This window comes from Xenopus tropicalis, chromosome 4 (genome assembly GCF_000004195.4).
Source record: "Xenopus tropicalis strain Nigerian chromosome 4, UCB_Xtro_10.0, whole genome shotgun sequence".
NCBI lineage: Eukaryota > Metazoa > Chordata > Amphibia > Anura > Pipidae > Xenopus > Xenopus tropicalis.
In genome coordinates, this window is record NC_030680.2 from 123,666,264 (window position 1) to 123,689,935 (window position 23,672).

The 23,672-nt window shown below is 39.4% G+C and overlaps 1 protein-coding gene across 2 annotated transcripts; it reads right to left on the reverse strand.

Annotated features, from left to right (window-relative positions):
• Positions 1 to 3,799: 3,799 nt before the first annotated feature.
• Positions 3,800 to 20,377, reverse strand: rft1 (RFT1 homolog). Of its 2 annotated transcripts, NM_001079360.1 has the most exon segments (13): positions 3,803 to 5,089; positions 6,295 to 6,544; positions 7,354 to 7,459; positions 8,881 to 9,025; positions 10,764 to 10,894; positions 11,867 to 11,917; positions 12,118 to 12,196; positions 12,635 to 12,769; positions 14,225 to 14,326; positions 16,823 to 17,012; positions 17,716 to 17,832; positions 18,145 to 18,230; positions 20,299 to 20,377. In NM_001079360.1, coding segments are annotated over 13 exon segments (1,620 nt in total). In that variant the 5' UTR covers positions 20,362 to 20,377; the 3' UTR covers positions 3,803 to 4,924.
• Positions 20,378 to 23,672: the final 3,295 nt, after the last annotated feature.

Consider the following 23,672-nt stretch of genomic DNA (forward strand, 5'->3'; position numbering starts at 1 on the left):
GGCATTCTCGAAATCAACCCAGGGGACTGTATTTGGTTGTGCATGCCATTGGGTGAGTTGGGTAAGTCTTGCTGCTCTATAATATGTGAGAAAGTGGGGGACATTTTGTCCTCCTTGAGTGTAGGCTCTGAATACGGTATCTTTGTTTATTCGGTGTCTTTTGCTTTTACAAATGAAGTTCATGATGTCCCTTTGTAAAGTGTGAATTGCTTTAGCATACATTTTTCTACTTGTTTTAAATGCTCACTGCCCAGGGAGCCCATGTGATTGGTGAACTAATAATTTATCCCCCGCGTTGATGGCCCTGCTATCTTAGTAGTATGGGAACCAATGATAACTGATGGTGGCCCTGGAATGAATATGTACACAAATCTGTGTTACAGTATCCACTTGTGATCATGGGATTTGTAATCAGACATTACTGATTATGGGACTTGCACTTAAACTAAAGAGCATGCATGGCTGACCTCACAAACATATGCAGCAGTGTATTGTGAGGTAAAGACTTGCTATTGATCGCTGGATTTGCCCTGTGATGCAAGGGACCAAGCTGACCAGTTATTTGTTGTGACTTTGGTTGCTAGTGACCACTGGATGTAAAGACCGACCTATGATCCCATTTAACTTCTGTTCAGGCATATACACCTGCTCTTTGGTATTTATATAGTTTATGCTAAGAGAAATGACCATTTCTGCGCTTCCCTTACAGTTGCCTTTCCATGCCAGCATTTGGTTCATTTCACATGCTCATGTATTTCTGCTTTCTCATTGATTTACCTCATTTTAGTTGCAGCCTTGAAGTTTGGCGCCAACCTACTTAGTTGCCTAAAAATAAATATATGGATTTTTTTCCTTTGGTAAATAAATTCCAGTGCTTTCCTTGCAGAGCTGTGTGAGTGCAGTCCCAAAATTGGCATAAATAACACAAAGGGTGAAGCAGAATGCTGTTATACTGTAGTTAGACTAAGCCCCTAGGGCCGCTGGTAGTGTGAGGAACAAGCTGAGGCCTGTCAATGTCAAGATGAAGGGTTAAAGCAGAACTAGGGCAGAAGTGTTGTACATTATGGGGGAGATTTATCAATCCACGAACGCTCCGAGCGCTTGTTCGATCGGAGCGTTCGTATTTTACACAAATACGTTATCGTGACTTTCCTTGGGCCAGGTTGGAGCTGCAGAGTGCCATTGATTCCTATGGGAGGCTTCCAAAATCATGCACTGAGAGATCAAAGTCAGAAAGGTTTTCTTGCATTTTACGATCGTTCGGTACGAAAATTTAATGACTTTCGGATCGCCAATACAATATTATCATGACTAATACGATTTTTTTGTAAGCATATTCGTGATATTTGCGATCCTAAGAAATTATCGTATCCAATCCGAATTTTTCCCATTCGGGATTCGAACTCTTGTTTTAATGAATCGGCCCCTTTGTTTTGGGGTTCTGTACCAGCCCAAGGCAACCACAGCCCTTTAGCAGTAAAGATTTGTGCCCCCCAATGATGACTCTAGTAGCACCTAGTTTCTTTTTTGCTCAATCACAGTGCATGCTCTGTGCGGCTGTCAGTTATTGAGTTTAGGGACCAACTAACAATATACTGTATATATAGAATATAAATGTCAGTTTAGGTCTGATTAGTAAATAATTCAAATTATTAGTACATGGCAGCTCTGAAACCAGTGGAATCAGCATCAGAATTGAATAATCAGCCCTGTAGCATCAGCTTATATGACCGGCACACCCCTTTTCTGCTGATTTGCATTGACCCTTAAGCTTAACTTCTCTACAGTTGTCCTGAGCACACTGAGCTTGTGCAGTGTCACTGACACTTCTAACAGAATCCAAGATGGGGGGCCCTGGATGCCCGGATCATTACTTCTATAGAAATTTTTTTTTCTTTTAGGCTGGTTCAATAAGTTCAGTGTATTAAATGTCGTTTCTGTCTATATTCTTTTTTTAGGTTTAGTTCTCCTTTAAAATGCTTATCCTATTTATTGCATACATTTTTATATAAAGATATACAGGTATGGGACCTGTTATCCAGAATGCTTGGGACCTGGGTTTTTCCGGAAAAGGGATCTTTCCGTAATTTGGATCTCCATAACTTAAGTCTACTAAAAATAATTTCAATACTGAATAAACCCAATAGGCTTGTGTTGCCTCCAGTAAGGATTAATTCTATCTTAGTTGGGATCAAGTACAGGTACTGTTTTATTATTGTAGACAAAAAGGAAATCATTTTAAAAAATTGGAATTATTTGCTTATAATGGAGTCTGTGGGAGATGGCCCTTCGGTAATTCGGAACTTTCTGGATAATGGGTTTCCAGATAAGGGATCCCATCCCTGTACTGTAGATCTCTTCCAGTCTGCCATGTTTTTGGGTAACAGCACATGGGGCTATGTTTCTTAACATCAAAAATGCAACACCATCCCATTGTTATTATATTATGAATCTTTATTTATATCCAGTCAACATATCCTACATATTTACAGAGCATTACCAGTGAGCTGCTGGTGGGGGGACAAAGGCCCCTGAGTTAGAGGTAGGTGACAGTGACAGAAGATGTATGCGTTATCTATCAACTTTAATGGGCAGTACGTTACTGTATTTTAAGCATGACCGCAATGAATAGTAGAACAGTATTGAGTATTAGTATTTCAACCACTGTCTGGTTACTAGGGTAAACTGGGCCCTGGCTACGAGATAGCTACAGAAATTCCACACTGGAGAGCTTCTGAACAAAAAGCTAAATAGTTTTTAAAAAAAGTAAAAAATTAAAACCAATTGCAAATAGTTTTGAATATAAATGTCTACATCATACTAAAATTTTATTAAGAGGTGATCCACCCCTTTAAAAATGAATCAGTTTGGGAATAAGCTGAGTACTGACACTGGCCTCTGCCTATAATTATATGCAATAATAATAATGCAAAGCTAAAACATTAAAATATGTTAAATCCCAGAGACCCCAGACCCACCATGTGAGGGGGCAGTGTGTAAGTGGACCATCTCAAGCTCCTTATAAGTATGCCATTACAGTCATGGGTGTAATGTGCATTAAATGCCTGTACAGGTATGGGATCCCTTATCTGGAAACCCATTATCAAGAAAGTTCAGAATTACGGAAAGGCCATCTCCCATAGACTCCATTATAAGCAAATAATTCTAATTTTCAAAACACATTTCCTTTTTCTCTGTAATAATAAAACAGTACCTTGTACTTGATGCCAACTAAGATATAATTAGTTGATTAGATGAGTGAAAGGACATTGTAGAAGTTGTGGTTCTCTGGCCCCTAGGCTTTGTCAATACCCAAATTAAAGTACAGGTATGGGATCCCTTATCTGGAAACCCAATATCCAGAAAGTTCGGAATTACTGAAAGCCCGTCTCCCATAGACTCCATTATAAGCAAATAATTCTAATTTTTAAAATTGATTTCCTTTTTCTCTGTGATAATAAAACAGTACCTTGTACTTGATCCCAACTAAGATATAATTACCCCTTATTGGGGGCAAAACAATCCTATTGGGTTTATTCAATATTTAAATTACGGAAAGATCCCTTATCCAGAAAACCCCAGATCCTGAGCATTCTGGATAAGAGGTCCCATACCTGTACTTACCAGATACTCATGGTTCAGGTAGGCTTCCTTACAAGTCAGTTAACAGGGTATTGGAACAGAAATCTTCTTAAACATGCGGGCAACTAACAGCTTACAATCACATTAATGGGTAATGGGACTACTGTCTTTCCTGCGAAATGAATGTTACCATAAGCAAACACCAGAAACTACACAATTGTTTTTAGTATAATTATTTTACTTTTTATCTTGTATAAAAAAAAATATATTCTCCAGGGAACCACTTTATCATACAATACATAGATATATATTAAAAGAACACAGTTAAGCTTTAACCACCAAAGGACTCAATGCCCATAATTAAGTCTGACTAAATTATAAACCCAAATAAATAAATAAGTCTGTGCTCTCACAAGGTTCATTTAAGGTAAGACACTCCCTTGTGTTGCCAGCTGGGTGTATCTAAGGCATTTGTGCTACACGAGAGTCTGACTTGCTAAGATTCTCTTCACACCAAGTATGTACATTCATGAATTGTACAATCTGGATACAGACTAAATCCTTTGCAAAAGATTTGGGGATACAAAATCCAATCAAACCCTGATTTACCTACTGAATTGTAGCAATATCCCAAGGCAAATCTGGTTGCCTTTGGTTGACCAATACAGTAAAGCCATACCAAATCCTGACACAGCCAGGTGCTAGCCAGCTTTCTGTAGGGGAGGGGGGGTTTAACAATGGCTCCCCTCCAATTCAACCTTTCAAACGGGTCAGCATCAATCACTTTCATTGTATCATCACGATTCTACAGATGCTATCAATTTAGTTTCATTTACCGACATTATGCCTAAAATATATTGTTTGGCTTTATTTTTAAATACGTCAAACCCCATATCCCCACAGCTTGAATCAATATCACACAAATGCTAAGGAATAAACAGTCATGGCCAAGGAATGTCCAAAGTGGCAGGAAAAAGGCCTAGGGAAGAAAAAATTGCTTTCTTCCTTCTCATGCTACGGTGTTTAAAGAATAACAAAAATATCTGTCAAAATATGTATATATGCCTTTGTGATTTGGGAGAATGTTATGCAGGCGCATTTCAATGCAATTAAAATATTTTGGTCCATTGGCAAATACAGATTCGTTGTATTGTTCCAGAAAGTTCTCTTTTAACTCCTAATGTACAAAAATGTTAATAAACTAAAGCCAAAGTCAGTTAACCATATGCCAAATGCACCAATTCCTTCTGCACCACAGAGGGTCAATAGTAATTTCTTCTCTATTTTTGACATGCTCCGACCACAGGAGAAGGTACTGGATAGGTTTCCAGATTCTGTCACATTACTGCTCTTTCCTCTGGTGTCTGGATAAGAGATGGCTGCGAATGAAGTGTGTTAGTTTCTTTTCGGACAAGACGGCAGCCCCAAGTGTGACCAACAAACAGAGTCCTCCCACCACAATGTGGCCCAGACAGAGTAGCCACCCTTTGTCACAACACAGGGCAACCTAAAAAAGAAGGGTCAAGCGTTACATTATGATAGTTTATACATATGGCACAGCAAGTAATTGCTATTAAATATTATATATATACTGGAACAAGGACAGCACTCCTAGGATTTAAAGAATTGTGAGGTTTATTACCTTTCTATTTTTGCATTTACATTTTGCTCACAATTCTTTAAATCCTAGGAGTGCTGTCCTTGTTCCAGTGCATTTTTTTTGGTACTAACACCCAGGTTTTGTAAATATATCCCATACAGCATGTTGGATAGCTGGATTAAATTATAATAAGGGTATCATATAGTGAAGTGTAGAGAACCTTTGAGCAGACAGGGGGCCATAAAAATCCGCTACAGCTAGCCTTAAGGTCTCCAGTCGGATCTATATATAATCAATATGTATATAATACACAAGAACCATGAATTATTAACTATAACCCTTACTACTGAGCTTAGTGATGTCTTCAGTTTTAATCAGTATATAGTAATATCACTTGTGTCATATCTCACTGAAACATATGAAATTTATTATATATGTGCAAATCTACAACTATCACCTGGTTGCTGGTAAACAAATCAAATAAAAAAAAGCAACTGCACTCACAAGGCTTAATTGTAATTAGTCAATATACCCTCTACATTTTAAGCCCTGTGAGTGCTTTATGTGTTCTTATACTTTCACACACACACACACACACAAACACACACGTTAGAATAACAAATAAACTTTGTTTCTTTTTCATCATACTTTTAAGTCATGTGAGTGCCCTGCTTTTTATGATGTTCTATATTAACTCCATTGTGGTGAGTGCAGCTATTTTTTGCATTTTGTATATACAGTATATATTGATCCAAAGGAATGAATCCATATATTACAGGACTTAATCCAGCATAAAGTATTTTTATTTTTGGAGACTGACATTTTGGCCCTCACTTGGGCATGGCAGATTCCTTCCTTTGGATCAATATTCCTGTCCTCGAGACTGCAGCCAGGCAAGGCTTCTCAAACATTAGTGGCTGCCCCCCCCCTTTTTTTTTTTTTAATTAAGCCCCGTGAGTGCAGTTCTGTTGTATTCTCCTATACAATATTTTGGGGAAATGAAGTTCTTCCTCATCCAGGCATATAAACACAGGAAAATGGAAACAGGGGGGCAGACCTTTTACAAACCACCTGTCAATGTATGTACAAATGCCCACTGGAAAGGCTCTTACCTCTGAGTAGCCAGTCACTGCAGCACTGACAGCCAGGACACAGACAACAACAGGGGATGGCAGGAGGCCAATGAGTGGCTGGTAAGGGCTTCCTTTATAATATCTCATAATGTAAAGCAAACTGTGGGTGATCCGCAGTCCCATATTAAAGCAATTTGCTAGAATGAAGCCTACACTTCCCAGCCAGAGGGTCATGTAGTAGGACAGGCACAAAAAACTCAGGGACAGACCAAGCATGACGTAGTTATACCTGGGAGAAAAGAAAGAGATTTAATGGGGGGAATAGTAATATAAAGGATTTAAACCAGCCAAAGAAAAGCATTATGGCTTTATCTTTGAAAAGAATAATGTATGAATCAAATGTGGGAACGAACCAAACTTTCTACACTATCGTTTGCCTTTGCTGTTTGTTGTTGTTTGATTCTGCATTTGTGGAATCTGTAAGTTATTTTTTAACTGGTTTCATGTGACACAGTTCTCCTTTGTTTTACCCTTTCTAGTGCTAGAGGTGCCAGGGTTTCTACTAAAGGAATTCTGGGGGAATCTATTTGGAGGTAACAAAACAAGAACCGTTCAGAACATTGCGCTCTTAACTGGTATTCACCAAGGTCTTGCATACTTATTATAGTCAACACTCATGCCTTGCCGATTTGAAACATTGGTACCAAAACTACAATTAGGCTTACAGTTGTCTTCAAATTTAATAGATAATTAAATTGCCTTAAGATATAAATGTGTCTGAAATGCTATTTTATGTCCTAGACGTACTATTCTCCCTTACCTTCCTGCAGACCCACATTATGGGTCACTCATCACCCATTATGTATCAATAGATGACACTGTGCATGGAGGGTGAGCCAAAGTTCAGCCTTACCTCAGCAGAGACCAGCTGTAAGGCTAAGGCAATCTTTAAGTTTAAATATAAATATGCAGAGAATCAACATGAGCACACAAGGCTTGACATTGGCTTGATGTTCTGTGCTGTGTATGGCCATCTGGAACCCTGATGTTACAGAACCTAGGTATTAGGTTTCCCCTTACCTATAAGCAAAAACCCACCTGTCCACATCTTCTTTGCCCATAGAAGCAAACGTGAAGCATTCAGTGACTCCATTGATAGCAAGCAGGAGAACATATAGACAGTAGCAGCGCAACAGGACAGGACCTGCAACATCACAGACCTCACAGTTAGGCTGAAATACAGTATCTTTTTCTACCCAGGATGTAATAGCTAAAGGAGCAGTGATGTGATTCCTGAATAACCCAGCAGATAAAGCCTATCAAGGAATACTGGCAAACATAGTAAATCCAGTGCAGTTTCATCACTAATTCAGTAGACAGAACTAGGAGAGGAGGGTATAAAACTACTGCGCTTAATTTAAAGAGCCAAGACTTCTTCAAACATGGTGCCTCATGGCCTCATTTCAGTTTTACTTTTACTATGCAAAAGTTCTGCTTATTAATATGCGAAATGGTATTTTCAGACATAGGAAGTTAAAATGTGCCACTGCACTTTTGTAATGCTATTTTGGCATTTAAATTGTGGCTTTTGAACACAAGATGGCAGCGTGAGACAGGATAGTAGCTTGCTAAAAGACTGGTAATGGCTTTAAATATTACAGGTATCGGACCTACTGTCATGATTTTTATGATATACATTTTAGTTCTAAATTACACTGTTTACATTGCAAATAATTCACTCTACCATTTTAAATTTTATTCTTGAACCAACAAGAGACCACCTGAGTCTGAGCTTTCAGAAGGAGCCAGCTCTACACATTAGAACTGCTTTCAGATAACCAATTGTTTCTCCTACTCCAATGTAACTGGAGGAGTCCCAAGCCAGACTTGGATTTCTTACTATTGAGTGCTATTCTGATACCTACTGGGAGCTGCTATATTGCTCCCTTCCCATTGTTCTGCTGATTAGCTGCTGGGAGGGGTGGTGATATCACTCCAACTTGCAGCACAGCAGTAAAGTGTAATTGTTTGTTGTTGTAAAAGTTTATCAGAACATATGTCACATGGCTGTGGCACCCTGGGAAATGAAGAGTACGGCTAGCCCCATGTGAAATTTCAAAATGAAATATAAAAATAATCTGTTTGTGTTTTTCAGTGCAGAATTCTGCTGGAGAAGCTCTATTAACTGATGTGTTTTGAAAAAAAGCATGCTTTCCCATGACAGTATTCCTTTAACAACACATAGGTAGCTACAGGTCAGATATGTCTGTTCTGATGCAAGGCATCAGACAATTACAGACTGATACAAAATGTTCTGTACAGTACAATGCTTCAGACTGTAATTACAGTTGAAATTATTGCATAGGAATACTATTAGAGTCGTTTGTTATTGTATTTATGAATTTAAGAAACGGGAAAAGGGCACATCTCGCAATTAGCAATGTAGGGTTGTAATGCACAGCAGCACATTACACAGTACAATGCTTCAGACTGTAATTACAGTTGAAATCATTGCATAGGAATACTATTAGAGTCGTTTGTTATTGTATTTATGAATTTAAGAAACGGGAAAAGGGCACATCTCGCAATTAGCAATGTAGGGTTGTAATGCACAGCAGCACATACCAGAACCCCCACTTAACATGGATCCACCATATATATCCAGTGCCAGATGGGAATACGCATATCCAAAAGCAATGATAACCAGACCAATCAGTGTCACCAGTTTGAGCAGTGATTCCAGCACTTCAGATGCCATGGAGATCTCCTCCTGACAAAAATGTAAAAAGTTACAGTTAGAAGTGGTAAAAAGCAATTAACCACCGAGCAACCCAATCAGCAGTTACAGAATGCAATTTCCGAAACAGAAATGGTCAGATTCATATTAATATTGCAGGTTCCAAGGGTGAATGGACTTGCATAGCCAGCTTGTTCCTTCTGGCTTATTTAATAACTTATGGAACTTGGAGGGAAACTGAGGTAGATGAGTGAAAGGACATTGTAGAAGTTGTGGTTCTCTGGCTCCTTGGCTTTGTCAATCCCCAAAATAGAGTACATCCTTAAATCTGAAATGGATGAATAGCTTCTGCTCTTTACTGGCAACCAGTGTTCTAAGGTGGCCAGACTTACCATATGTAATGAAGTCAATCATCATGGAATAATAGTTTGCTCTCACAGTGGTCATAGCAAGCAGTTCTGAGCAGAGTGAGTAGCAGCTATGGCTCCTGCCACCTCCTACATCTGCTAGTGTCTCTTCCATGCAACAACAACAAAAACAGCACATGGAATTCACAGTAAGGACACACCAACTGCAATCTCATAGTATTACAGGACGGTCTGATATACGGTAACTGCCCACACAGTGCCTTAAATGCCCAGATTGTTATGCTAACATGGAAATTGGTCAACAGCTGAAAATCTTGCCATGTATGGCAACCTTGTGGTTTTCCCACTTTTGCAATACTGTGGTTTGGTGCTTCTCAAGACCTTGCTAAGAATAACTTACCCAATGAAATTGTTCATAAGTTCAACTGTGCTGCCTATACTACATTTATATAGTCTGCTTCACCTACTGGTACACTTCTAATATGGGGAAACCAAAAAATTATTCATAGAATGCCTTCTAATGTCTAGTGAAGATCAGTATACACAATCAAGTATCGTTCCAGGTTTGGGTAAAATCTCTGAGCTCTGCGTTACTACCCCATTTACAGTATACTTGCAGCTCTGCATTCAGCTGCTGTACCAAACCCAGCCCTAAAACACACATCTGCAATTAAAGGGGAAAATATGGTGATTTGGCCTGTACCCCATTTTGTTTGTTGGGCTTTCCGTTAGTATGTCTTACCCAACAAGAAGACCACCAAGTAGTAATCAGCCTGGGTTTATGAAAGGTTGATCATTTAAATGTAATAGCTTTTACTAAAGAAGTGAGTAGGGGGTTTAATAGTGGGGTTGCAGAAGATGTGGCCTACTATGATTTTGCCAAGACTGTTGTCATAGTGCTGCATATTAGTAGCAGTAAAAAGTTGAACAAAGTAAGCAAATCTTATGAAAGCTAATGGCAGTATAACCAGTAGCCCTCCTGCTTTAGTCCCACTCAAACTCCCTGCAACCCTATGAGAGCTGAACAAGCTAAAGGCTGCACCTTGGGCAACTTTCTCCCTTCATTAAATCTATACCCATTTAAAGGAATTTCTACAACAAAGAGAGCCTGAATCTCTACTAAAAAGCACTTGGAAAAGCTACATAGAATTTGTTACTTTTAAATGCAGCTGTCTGTACATCTGAATGTTGGCAGCTAAGTAGAATAACTTCTTCCGGCATAAAGAACTTCCAGTTGCTGTTAGGAAATTCTACTTGCATTAATGATGGTGATACCCTCTACTCCAGACACAGAAAATCAAATTTACAATGGTTAAAAGGAGGTAATAAGATGTACCATAAATGTAGAACTGTTAACGGCTAGATGAGTGAAGACAGTGAGCACTGAGCAGGCTGTGACTTACCTTTCTTTGGCTCTGGACTTTCTTCCCCCTTTCCAGGACCTTAGCAAAGAACACATAGAAGCTCTCCTCTATTGGCAGAAAAATGAAGCGAGCTACGAGTGAGCCCAGGTTATTGACAATGTCATACACACCTGCACAAATAGACACAATGGTGGTTATTATACTTAAAGTAACTTTATATTGACACCTGTGCTTATATATTTGAAGTACTTGAAGATAAGTTATTTTAAAGGAGAAGGAAATATCAAATGGGGGGGGGGTGCTAAAATATTAGGCACCCCCCTTCCCCCTAGTGATTGTCTTTACTTACCAGATACTCCAGGCTGGTGCTTCTGTTAACATGTACCCTGGGCTGGTGCAATTTTCTGCTAACAGGAGCACCGGCCCAGGGTATCAGGTAAGTGATTACAATCATCACTGGGGGTGCCTAACATTTGGCAACCCCCAGTGTTTTTAATTTTCCTTTTTAACACATATTTCCCAATTTTTCCCTGGATTTGACACTATTTATTCTGGTCCCCTAAAAAAATGTAAAATGAGGGTTCTACTTTTTTAATTAAAATCCAAAATAAAATAAGGCTCTTGGACAGAACAACATATTGCAGTATTTATGTGAATGATTACTGTCAAGTAATATTAATGAAAAAGTTTTATACAAGTGTGGGATCGGTTATCCGGAAACCCATTATTCATTTTCCAAATTATGGGATGGCGCCCATAGACTCCATTTTAATCAAATAGTTTATTTTTTTTTTAAATGATTTCCGTTTGCCCTGTAATAGTAAAACAGTACCTTGTACTTAATCCCAACTAAGATATAAAGAATCCTTATTGGATGCAAAAATCTTATTGGGTTTATTTATATATAAGACTCTTTATCCAGAAAACCTCGGGTCCTGAGCTGGATAATAGGTTCCCATACCAGTACCAACAGTATCTAAAGAAAACTCTGTTTTTCAACTAAACCTTACACCAAGACCACTGGGGGCACTGGAAGTAGTTCAAGGCCTTAATCACGTGTCTCACATGTGTGCAATAGCAGGGGATGACAAATGTTCTGGCAGTGAGAGGCAGGTTCTGCTCAGAAAGGCACATCTACTTACCCTGATCCCCAAACGACAGCACATTTAGGAAAGTCATCACATATCGTTCACCTGCAAAAAATTGTTACTGGGTTATAAATGGTTGTTACAACTATCCCATAAAGCATAGGTTTACTTGCAATTAACTTTCATTTTTATGTCAATAGGATCTTTCCACCACTGTAGGAAGTAAAACAAATTAACTGAAAAAGGTTTTATTTTCTCAGTGTAGCAGAGAGAAATAATATTGTAAGTGGGAAATCCATACTGACCTTCAGTCAGGATCTGCTTTAGGAATGACTGTTTGAAGAAGCTCCATGCCAGCCAGGCCTGTTTCCAGTCTAGGAATGCCTAGTTGATGTAAAATGTTAGTATTATTATATATTACAGTTAGACGCTTTTTTTTTTTTTTAAGTGTGCCTTCTTGAGTTCCATATACAACCATCTATTATCTTATAAACATGCTTTAAGAGCAAAAAAATGCAGAATTTTGTGTTACAAAAATACAATGAAACCTGACTACAATAAAATGCAATTCAAACTGCACATGAGTCCAGATAGGCACTCACCCATTTCACTGAAATTGCGCCGCCGCGTATGCCATCCCACCGGCGATTTGCATTTTTGCCGGTGGGATGGCAATCCGGGGAGATTAGTCGCCCGCGAACAGGGAGTTTTGTCGCGGGCGACTAATCTCCCCATGTGCCAGAGCCCTTAAGGCATAGTGGACAAAACTGAAGATTAGTATTAGAAAACCTAGTTCCCTAGTGTTTCATCACTTGTAGATACCTGGGAAGAAGAAAATCTGGGCAAGAATTCCCTCATTCTACGAAGTGGAAAGGGCTTTTTCTCTGCTTCCAGGGAACCCAGGAATCTTGCAAAGTATGCTATATAACACAAGGCAAGTGCACTGGTATACAGGACCTAATAAATGGTGAACATATAAAAAGACACAGAAATGCTTATTTAGATTATACACACAACATCATACCAGTCTACACAATCTAAACACAAGTCTAGACGAAAATATACACACACCAATCCTCTAAGGTATCCAGTCAACCAAATATGGTGTGTTGGCAGGTGAAATCTGTAAACCAGCCCATTAACTGAACCAACCAATATCCATAGTACATAGATATTGGGCCACAATAAACGTACTGAAACATTTTTTGTTCTATTTTATTGGTATGTGTATAGCTAGCTTTGGTTCACATAGCAAAAAAAAAAGGGAAAATTGTGCTTACTACTACATTTTACACCATTAGGCAGGAGTGCAATGAGGCTGTAACCACAAAATTCATATAAACAGCAACAAGAGGTCCTCTGCACTCACCCATTATCAATATATATAGGACATTAAGATATCCTGTGCATTAAGCTACCAAGATATAACCTCGCAATATACTTCAAGCTGGCCAACTACATCAAAGTCATCCCCAGTCTGCCTAGTCCTACACTTACTTTTATCTGATTCATTAAGAATTCTACTGCTTCAATATACATTTAAAAAAGTAACTGAGTTTTACCTGCAACTTGCTTGCTTTCCAAATTGTTGCCCTTTTATTGACCCATTGGAATCACCTGACTGTAGCTTTGGTATATATTGTCCAGTGCAGTAGCTGTAGAATACAAGGTATATGGTTCCCCCTATAGCTAGCCATAAACATTTCATACAATTTTTGGTATGTGTATGGTGACCCAATAACACTGACTGATATCTACATACAGTACTGTGTGTCAGTGCATTGGAACTTTATTGGTGAAAATTAAGAGGAGTCACAGATCCTCCTGCTGTTCCTGTTCTTTAAGCTGCCAGCCAAAACGTGCAAAACAATAGAAAGTTGGCTATGCCACAGTATCTGTCCATTTGACCTGAGAGCCAATTGGTGAGATACCACGTGGGATAAGCCAATTTGTAGGGGATTGTAGCCATTTAATAAATTGATCACCCACATTTCATTTTCTGAATAGACAAAACCAATTTAAATTAGCCACAGACTTGTTGCTATTGGTTAATCGACAAGGGCAAATAAGCACTGTTACTATATATGACGGAAGACCCATCTTCCAAAGAGGAATGTCTGTATGTTTAAATATGATTAATTATAATAATGACAGACTTAGGGGCAGTTTTATCAAAATGTAAGATTAGAGTTTACCACAGAAAAATTTGCTCACTTCCTATGGGATTTTTAGACAATGGGTGAAGAAATGCGCTTCTAAAAATATATGAATAGAAAATGAGTGATTTTTTTCTGTGGTAAACTGTAATCTCACATTTTGATAAACTGCCCCTTAGAATACGATTTGCTAAAATTCAAACTGAATATTCCTAAAGAAATATAAGCACCTGGAAATATTTTCACGCTCACTTACCTGAGCTAGAGAAAAGATTAGAAGTCCCCATTGGGGGCATAAAAGCACCAGGATGACCGTGACAGAACAGCGGATGATTATTGCAAGACTCTCAGCAACTACCTAAAAAGCAGTGAGGAAAGTTAAAGGGTCACACTAGCATCGAAAACTGGGACTTCTACTTGTTTTCTTTACATTTAGCAAATATGTTTGTAACTAGGAATGCAACAAATCCAGGATTTGCTTTGGGATTCAGCTGACTCCGAGCCTTATTTAGTAGAATTTGAGAAAATCTAAGTGCCTGGCTGAACCAAATAGGGACCCCTAAAGCAGGGGTCCCCAACCTTTTATACATGTGAGCCACATTCAAATGCAAATAGTGTTTGGGGGCAACACAAGCATGGAAAAAGTTCCTGGGGCTGGCAAATAACAGCCATGATTGGCTATTTGGTATCCCCTATGTGGACTGGCTGCCTACAGAAAGTGATGTTTGACATTATATCAGATTTTCATGCAGCCAAAACTTGCCTCCAAGTCCCTGCTTTAAGGCCCTTGGGAGCAACATCCAAGGGGTTGCAGAGCAACATGTTGCTCACAAGACACTGGTTGAACATGTGGAACATCTCTCCTCATATAATTTCAGCAGAACCAAGAGATATAGCTTTGCCAACTCCTATTTCTACCTTACACAGTGCATTGTAGTTTAATGTATTACAGCTGAGCCAGATGTCAGTGCAGCCTCTGCTGCTCTTCTGTTTATTGTGCAGCATGGCTCATTGAAATGCTTTATAATGCTGCCCTAACAGGAGCAATAGAATGCAGGAAGCCTTTCTATAGGAACCTCTGGCTGCTTCAAACAGGAGTAAAAGCCATTCTTTTAAGGAACGTGCCGATAATAAAGTACCCCTCCGGGCACAAAAAACATAAGGCTTTCTTAATGAGATGCAATTCTTTAAATAAAAATGGCACTTGCATTCTGCTACCATTCTACAATGGGTGCTACTTTACTACAATAGGTGTGTGCATCTGTGGCTAACTACCAATGTTTAGCTAATCCATCAGGATCTCAGGTGTCACTCCACCAAATACTCATCATTAGGTAATGTCTTGGAGTGGCCTGCCAATGGAGGCCTTGAAGTCACAAATGATATTATCCTTTACACCACAGTTATTCTATACACCACTTTTTTTGGCAGATTTTAATAAAATCCCCAGCTGGTCAATCCTGCATTCAGCAAGCTTTATGCAGTGGTCATTTATGCAGAAACTATTTGCCCTGGTAGATACTTTCACTTAATACACTAGGTCAGTGCTGTCCAACTTCTGTTGTACCGAGGGCCGGAATTTTTCTGACCTACGTGGTGGAGGGCCGATAATGGAAGGCAGTTCTGACCACTCCCCTTTTTGAAACCACACCCACTTGAAACCACACCCATGTTATCACATGACCATACCCATATTAATGGTTGTAGTACAGCAAAAACCTGCCATACTCTGCCTGCCCTACCCTGCCTGTGTGTGCCATACTCTGCCTGCCCTACCCTGCCTGTGTGCCATACTTTCACTGTGTGTGCCATTCTTGGCTGGTTTGTGCCATACTTGGCCTGTGTGTGCCATACTCTGCCTGCCCTACCCTGCCTGTGTGTGCAATACTCTGCCTTCCCTACCCTGCCTGCGTTTGCCATACTTTCACTGTGTTTGCCATTCTTGGCTGGTTTGTGCCATACTTGGCCTGTGTGTGCCATACTCTGCCTGTGTGTGCCATACTCTGCCTTCCCTACCCTGCCTGTGTGTGCCATACTCTGCTTGCCCTATGATGTATGGCACACACAGGCAGCATACAGTGACACAATGCTGGCACTGCTCCTACAGTCTGCATAATAACTATATATTAAAAAACTTTTTAATTGCAGTACCACCTCAGTATATGTTCTTTTTGTAGCATGCAGGGATTATTTGTGGGTTTCTACTGCTCCTGAGGTGTGAACAGGGGAACAATGTGGGTGATTACAGCCTCAGCCTGAGGTGTGAACACTGCAGGGGTAGAACAATGCAGAGATTAAAAGGTGTGAACAACACAGGGGATTACATATTTAAACAATACAGAGGGATTGCAGCCTGAATCTGAGGTGATAACCATGCAGGGGGGGCAGTTAATCACAGTACTGATACCATTTAAAGCTTACACAAGAGTAAGCCATCAAAGCAGCCAGACAGGTGGGGGGCCACACAGAGGGGGGTCGCGGGCCGCCAGTTGGACAGCACTGCACTAGGTATTTCCAAGTGGGAGAACTTCAGATGTTTTTAAATGCAACACCCAGCATCCAAATGCTACAGGATGGACATTTCCCCTTAGATACTGACTCAGCCCTCCTTGTGGGTTCTCTCAACATTTAAGTGCAACTGGGATTGGCCAGTTTGTATCATTAGCTTTCCCAAGAACAGTATTAGCTTTGACACATGTTAGTGAAAAATTGTGCAAGTTTATTTCCAGCCCTGCAAAGACATCAGTAACTGGTGAGGATTTATTAGCTTGTAGCTCACAATTACAGACTGATATACCAGTAAACCCAAGTCAAAATTCAGCTTCATAAATAAAAATTTATTGTGAGCACTTACCTTTAGTTTCACAAAGAGATGTGCTTGGGCTAGGACCCAGAATGGTTCGGCTAGAAGTTCCACCACTGCAGAAAATCCAAATGCCCAGACACCGATATTATAGTATGGGATGGCTTCTGGTTCTGGAACTTCCAAAATCTGCAGCCAGATCCATCCCAAGATAAATGACCAGCAAATGCCCAGGGGCACCCTACAAACACAAGAACATATAACCCCAATATTTTCAGATTATACTTCTGAATTTTGCCAGAAAATGTTTGCCCTACACTAGAAAAGGGCCAGATACAGTGCTCTATACAGGTATGGGATCTGGAAACCTAATTATAGAAAGCCAAATTACGAAAAGCCCGTCTCCCATAGACTCCATTTTAGTACAATAATTCAGATTTTTAAAACTGATTTCCTATTTCTCTGTAATAATAAAACAGTACCTTGTATTTAATCCCAACTACGATATAATTAATTCTTATTGGACGCAAAACCATTCTACTGGGTTTAATTAATACTTTATTGATTTTTTAGTAGACTTAACGTATGGAGATCCAAATTATGCAAAGACCCTTTATCCGGAATACCATTGGTCCTGAGCATTCTGGATAACGGGTCCTCTCCCTGTATTTTAAAAAAAGTACATAATCTATCTTTTCTTACTTATTAATGTTGTCCTTACACTAGGATGGTTGTATTAAAATGCTCTGCCATATGTAGGGCCCTTTAGGAGCCAGACAAACTTTTTTAAAACTTTAAAGATTAAGATCTTGTATATAGCCTGTATTCTCAAAAATTAGTAGCAAGGAGGGAAATTCAAGAAGCCACAGCAGTTCTGCCTTGTAGCGATGGCTAGAAGGAAAATACTGCCAGCACTACTCTGTGAATTAAAATGATACACTTACGCCAGCCAGGTTAGGTGGATGGTGTGCCTCCAGCTCTGTTGCGCAGAGTGACTCAGACAGGCTCTCCGAAAAGCTTCACGTGCAAGAAACACCACTGTAGTGTAAAACAGGGTCAGCCTGGTGAAGAACTGGGTATCAGTACAAATTCTAACAACACTGTATTACACCACAGTTTGCTCAGTTTGGTGCAATTACAAGCATGCAATATGACAACTATAGGCAACCTTCAGTGCTCCATGCACTCTCATTTCACAAAAGCTGTAGTACAAAAGAAAGCTGCCCACTACCACAGCAAATAAAGCATCTTATAACAATAAGTAGACTTATAGCACTCTACAGAAATATACAGCAAGCAAATGCACATGCTCAGATATTTCACAATATTAACAGAAATGCAAGTTATATTCATAAATGGAAATATTACATTACCGGACATTAACGATGCCAATGATCTCCTTTGAGACATACCGCAAAGTAAACGCATTCAGTGCAAAAGTAAGCACCCGAAATAAAATCTATAACACAAAAGTAATCTATTTTGTAAAGTTGTAAGTTTGAATATTTTACTGCCCTTTAATGTCAAAGTAGAACTAAAGAAGATTGTCTGAATTTCCCTATGGCATTTTGTGGGATGAAATATAGTTATCATATTTGTACTACTGCTTATTTGCTGCAGAGATCATCCAAAGGTCTAACCCTACGGCACATTAAAATTCAGGCATGACCATGGGCCTTAATGGAGGAATATATCTTCCCCATATATGTACAAGAGAAGAAAGATATCCGGCAGAAAGGGATGGCATGAGGCATATTAGGGAGAGGTTTACAATGATTATATTATTTATGGCAGACCCTGCAACAGCACATGTAATATTACTAATGGATAATCCCACTCCATCTTGACTCTTGCAGTATGATAAGTCACAATGGTCAAAAAGAAAGATATACTCTACTCCTTATATCATAAATTAAAGGAGAAGGAAAGTAATTTGGGCATTTTACTGCCAATAGATTTGCCACATTAGTGAGTAAAGAGCCCTAGAAGCTTTCTGTTTGTTTAAGACACTAGCTGTCATTTTAAGTAGCTTCCTGCTGTAGCTTCAGCCCTTATAGCTCAGATCACACATTCTTAAGGGTGGGGGGGAGTGAGTTTTATGAATTCTTATGGGAGGGGGGAGCAGGAGAGGAGAGAACTGCACAGACTCTGGCCCCAGGAATGAAGGATTTTTGTGAGAGAGGAAGTCAAATACCCTAAGAACATGTTTATAAAAAAGGAGACAAGAAATCCCGTTTCTTTTGATAGAGGACTCAGTGCAGCATTTCTGCAAGTGCTTATGGCTGTATTTACCTTTCTGATAAAGCTTACTTAGTTTTTACCTTTCTTTCACCTTTAATGTTGTCTTTTGTTTATTAGTTCTTGGATTGTTATTTTTATGACCAGGATATATTTAAAAAAATAAACACACAGCCCTCCCACAAAATATATTTTGTTTCTGAGGATGGTGAATAACTGGCAGGATACTAACTAGCTGACCCTGAGAACTAGAGCATGTTAATGCAATACTCCTTGGATGTCTAGACTGAAGCCCTCCTGTTGTTATAAGGGATTCTTGGCCTTGAATGCTGCAGCAGGATTAAACCTACAGTGTCCAGTATAACCAAGTGATATTGCAGCTTTTCCAGTCTTCTATTCCTTGATTTTGCTCAGTGGTATAACTTGGCTTTATTGTGACCCCCTGCAAAACAAATGTTGTGCTGCCAACCCCCTCCCCTTTGCGCCTGCAAATACATGGATTGTATGGCTCTGTGTAGGCAGGAGGGAAGTGCCAGGGGAAAGTGGGTCCTTACTGGGCTCCACAGTTGCTGGTAGTTATACCACTGTTACTGCTCTTTTGTGTCATGGACAAAACACCAGAGTTATGGTACCATTTATGTACGTGGAACCATTTCAGAAGCAAATATCACCCTGGCTGCTCTGCCAAGTTGTTGTTCAAAGCAATTCACCACTTCAAGCTTTTCCTGAACTACAACTTCTTGGGATATATAGTGCAGCATTATGAAAGAGAAATTTAATATCACTTTCTTTGGAGCTAAAAACGTAAAGGAAATACTATGAGCCCAAACTGTAAATAGATTGTAAGCTCTACAGGGCAGGGACCTCCTTCATCTTGTGTTTATGACTCTTATTGCAACTGTACCTTGTATTTATTTGTATTTATTGTTGTACTTTGTATTTATCCATTATCTTATTAACCCCCTGTCTGTATTAATGTATTCTACTGTACAGCGCTGCGTACATAAGTAGCGCTTTATAAATAAAGACATACATACATACATACTGTATCACATTGAGATATGGCCAGAAACCCCAAATAAACAAAAGTGGCAAAGTATATAAATTATTTTTTTACATTGTGTAACCAAGTATCTGCATTTCACAAAAACAGAGAGGTTGAAAGTTTCTGCCTGAGAAACACGACCCGCAGCCAGAGGGCTTAGCCGCACATTTATCAGCCCTTATAATACATGCAACCCAGGATTCATTGCGCTAGCCCCTCCCCCACGCAATTAGGATCCGAGTACCTGCAGAATAACGCTATAGGATGCTAGTTTGGTGGCATCCATCAGAACCTCTTGCGATCCCATTTTGATAGCACACTGTCATACACATAGGAAGAAAGCCGGCGTCTCAGCATAGTATAAACTTCCTGGCTGGAACTCCGGAAACGCCATTTTTAAACCGGGTAAAAATGCATTCAAACACAATAAAGTTCTTCCGTCGCTATAGTTCCCACTACCAGACTCAAAGCACACCCTACACGCGTTATAATTAATTATTAAAACATAATTTCGCTTTGGTGACGTTTAGGCAAACCTAACAATGGCCGTACTAAAATTTGCCAGTACTCCCTCAGAAATCCCGCCCCCATCGCGCAACCATAGGAACGGCAGGAATCCAATTGGGCGGAAGTGAAAACTATCAAAGGTGTAGGTGGCCTTGGTTTGAGCAGTGGCGTAGAGTGCTGCTGACACCTATTGCCTGACTGCGGCAGTGCTGCGTGTTAATTACATTTACTAATCTTAAAATGACTCTGGCAGCGATTAAATAATCAATTGGGATACTAAAATTAGCTCTGAAATGCTATTTGTTCTGGTATTTAATATTTAGCACATTAACTAAAGCTGTCAAGCCGGTATATATTCGTTTCAGGCTTTTATTATCCGGTAGCAATAAGGGAAATGTTGAATATTCTCTTATCATTTTGGGGGAAAAAGTAACGTGCAGAAATCACCTTGTCATGCAAGTTATAAAATGACCCAGAGCTTCCGTTTAAACCCAACAAAAACTGTGGCAAACTATAAATACACTCCTGTAAATAAACTGTGGTAATTGGCACATTAAGATACAGAAACCAAACCACACAGAAACAGCAACAAATACTGAGGTAATACAAAAGGGAAAGTTTCAATAGTATTTCAAGTAGTGAACTATTAGGCATACCAGATAAAGGGCCGAATTTTAAATAAAAAAAAAAGAACATCTCATGGTTTATTTCATGAAAACTCAGTAGAGTTTCTTTTAGGAAAATTTGGAGTTGAATTAAAAGATACGTTTTTTTTTATAGAATTGAATCTGCCCCATTGTGTAGCATTTATAGCCTTAGGTTGAAGACACAAATAGCTGCTTAGTAGCAGCTACTTGTCACAGCTAATAAATGCCAGAAAATACCCTGCCATAGACAATACTGAGACTTGCCTCTGCTAAAACACAGTAGAGACAATTATCAGTAAATGATCAGCATTGTCTATTTCTGTAGCTGTAAGGGCTCTGGCACACGGGGAGATTAGTCGCCCGCGACAAATCTCCCTGTTCGTGGGCGACTAATCTCCCCGTGTGCTAGAGCCCTAACAAGTAGCCGCTACTAGTAGCTCCATATGTTTTCACCCTTAGGGCAGTGACACACAGGGAAATTAGTCACCGTGTGACAAATGTCCCCACAATGCCATCCCACCGGCTAGAATGTAAATCGGCGGTGGGATGGCATACGCGGCTCTGCGATTTGCCAAAGTCGCCCAAAGTTTCCTCTCATTTGACTGTGGCTCACGAATAAGAAAGGTTGGGGATCCCTGGTTTAACACAACAGCTCTATAAAAGTGTTTCATGCTCCAAAAGCACTTAACCTTTTGCTCTATATTTAAGCCTGTTAAGTGTTTTTGGAACACAAAATGCATAAGGCTATGGTGACATTGTCTTAAATAACAGTTTTTATTTTTAACTGTTGTTTTTCTGGTGGCATGTGTGAACTTTTTGAGTGCCCATAATTTTTTTTTATATACTTTTATAGATTTCCCCTCCCTTGGCTGAAGATCTGGAGCTGGTACACGTGGACCACACTTCATTTCTGTTTAGTCTTAAAATTGAGTTCTGTCACTAACATATTTATAGAATTTATATAGCATTCCTAGCCTACCTGTAAATTAAGCTTTAGTTCTCCAATAACTCACCTCTACATGGGACAGCACCTCTCCAATAAAGATTTCAACTCTGTATGAGAATCTTTCGAACCAAGAAAATACCTTGCTGGGCTGGCAATACACACCCATCAAGGTATATTCTTGGTCAAAAGATCAAGTTCAATTTGGACAGCAGACAGTATGGGCCTATAAAATAAAATTGTCTATTAAAACTGCCTCCCAAGGTGCCCCTATATGTATGACAGACAGGTGCCATACAGATTTTAGCTACCAACAGGGTCACTCTTGACTTATAAGGCTTATTGGGCAGCTTAAGGGCTTAAAACATTGCCCTCCCTGGTTGATATCTCATTGAGTGTAGGTCAGATATTTATTTGGCAAGGTGGAAAATCTTGAGGACTATAGGCCTTGAATGGAGTACATGGCGATGGGTGTACATGGGCCCTGTGATATTCTATTCCATTACAACTGTAACGTTTCAGTTTCAGCTCCTCTTTTACTAAAAGGATACAAAGTTTCCAGGCAAAACAAATAGAGCATTGTTAGTGCTAATGTATCCTGTGGGTTAATTTTGTATCATGGAAAGTACAAGCATAGTCTCAATTTACAGTATATTGTCATTACATTCAATGTTTTAACAATCAAAGTAGACGTTTACTATTATACATTGTTACTGCATTCAGTGCTCATGAGGTATTACAGTCTTGTCATTAAATGCATTGCTTTACCACTTTATGTTCCAAGAAGTTGTTAAAGTATCTTGCCATTACAATCAGTTCTATAACAAGCATATGCCATGGAGCAGTTTAGTTTATTTTTCTTTTGGTTTTTGGTTTAACAAAGCATAACGATTTTATTTGCATATTTTAGAGTAATAACTTTATTCCAGGCAACAAAGGACAAGAGAAGGGAGATACAAAGTGACTACAGTTCCTCCTGGGGGCAGCAATGCTTTTTTATCCATTACCATGACTTCTTTAACATAGTAATTATTGCTGTGTTTGTCATTCTTTATGTGTGCAAACTGCATGGAAAGGGAGGGCCATTTTTAATAAACGGATTTAGGCCATAACATGTGCAGATATATTTTAATGACACTGATCACTGAAAAAGTAGCAATAAGCAGTAATCAGGTGCTGGTGCTGTTTAGCTATGTTGGTTAACTGTGAAAATCATTATTCCTAATCTGTGAGAGTGATCAATGTCCTAGATCCATCAAGATACAATATTTTCACTAGGCTGTTCTACATTAACTTTGAAGTGTTGTGAGTGTTGCTAAGGGTTGTTACACTGTAGAGACTAGTGACAGGCAGCCGCTGAAGCTCTCACTGTTAATCAGTGCAGAAACTGAAAGTTGGCTTTCATCACCAACCCAAAACCAGCAAAGAGCTGGATCAGTGATGGATGGCCCTCTAAAGCGCATTGTTGTATGTGACACCCAGGGTCCAAAATATAACCAGTATAAAAAATGCTAATTGGCA

Coding starts and splice junctions, on each gene's coding strand:
- rft1 (XM_018093109.2), bottom strand. CDS start 18,199: ATGCGTTTACTTTGCGGTATGTCTCAAAGGAGATCATTGGCATCGTTA. Junction 12,770..14,224: donor TAATCTTTTCTCTAGCTCAG/GTAAGTGAGCGT, acceptor ACCATTTATTAG/GTCCTGTATACCAGTGCACT. Junction 7,460..8,880: donor CATGTTAAGTGGGGGTTCTG/GTATGTGCTGCT, acceptor GTGATGTTGCAG/GTCCTGTCCTGTTGCGCTGC.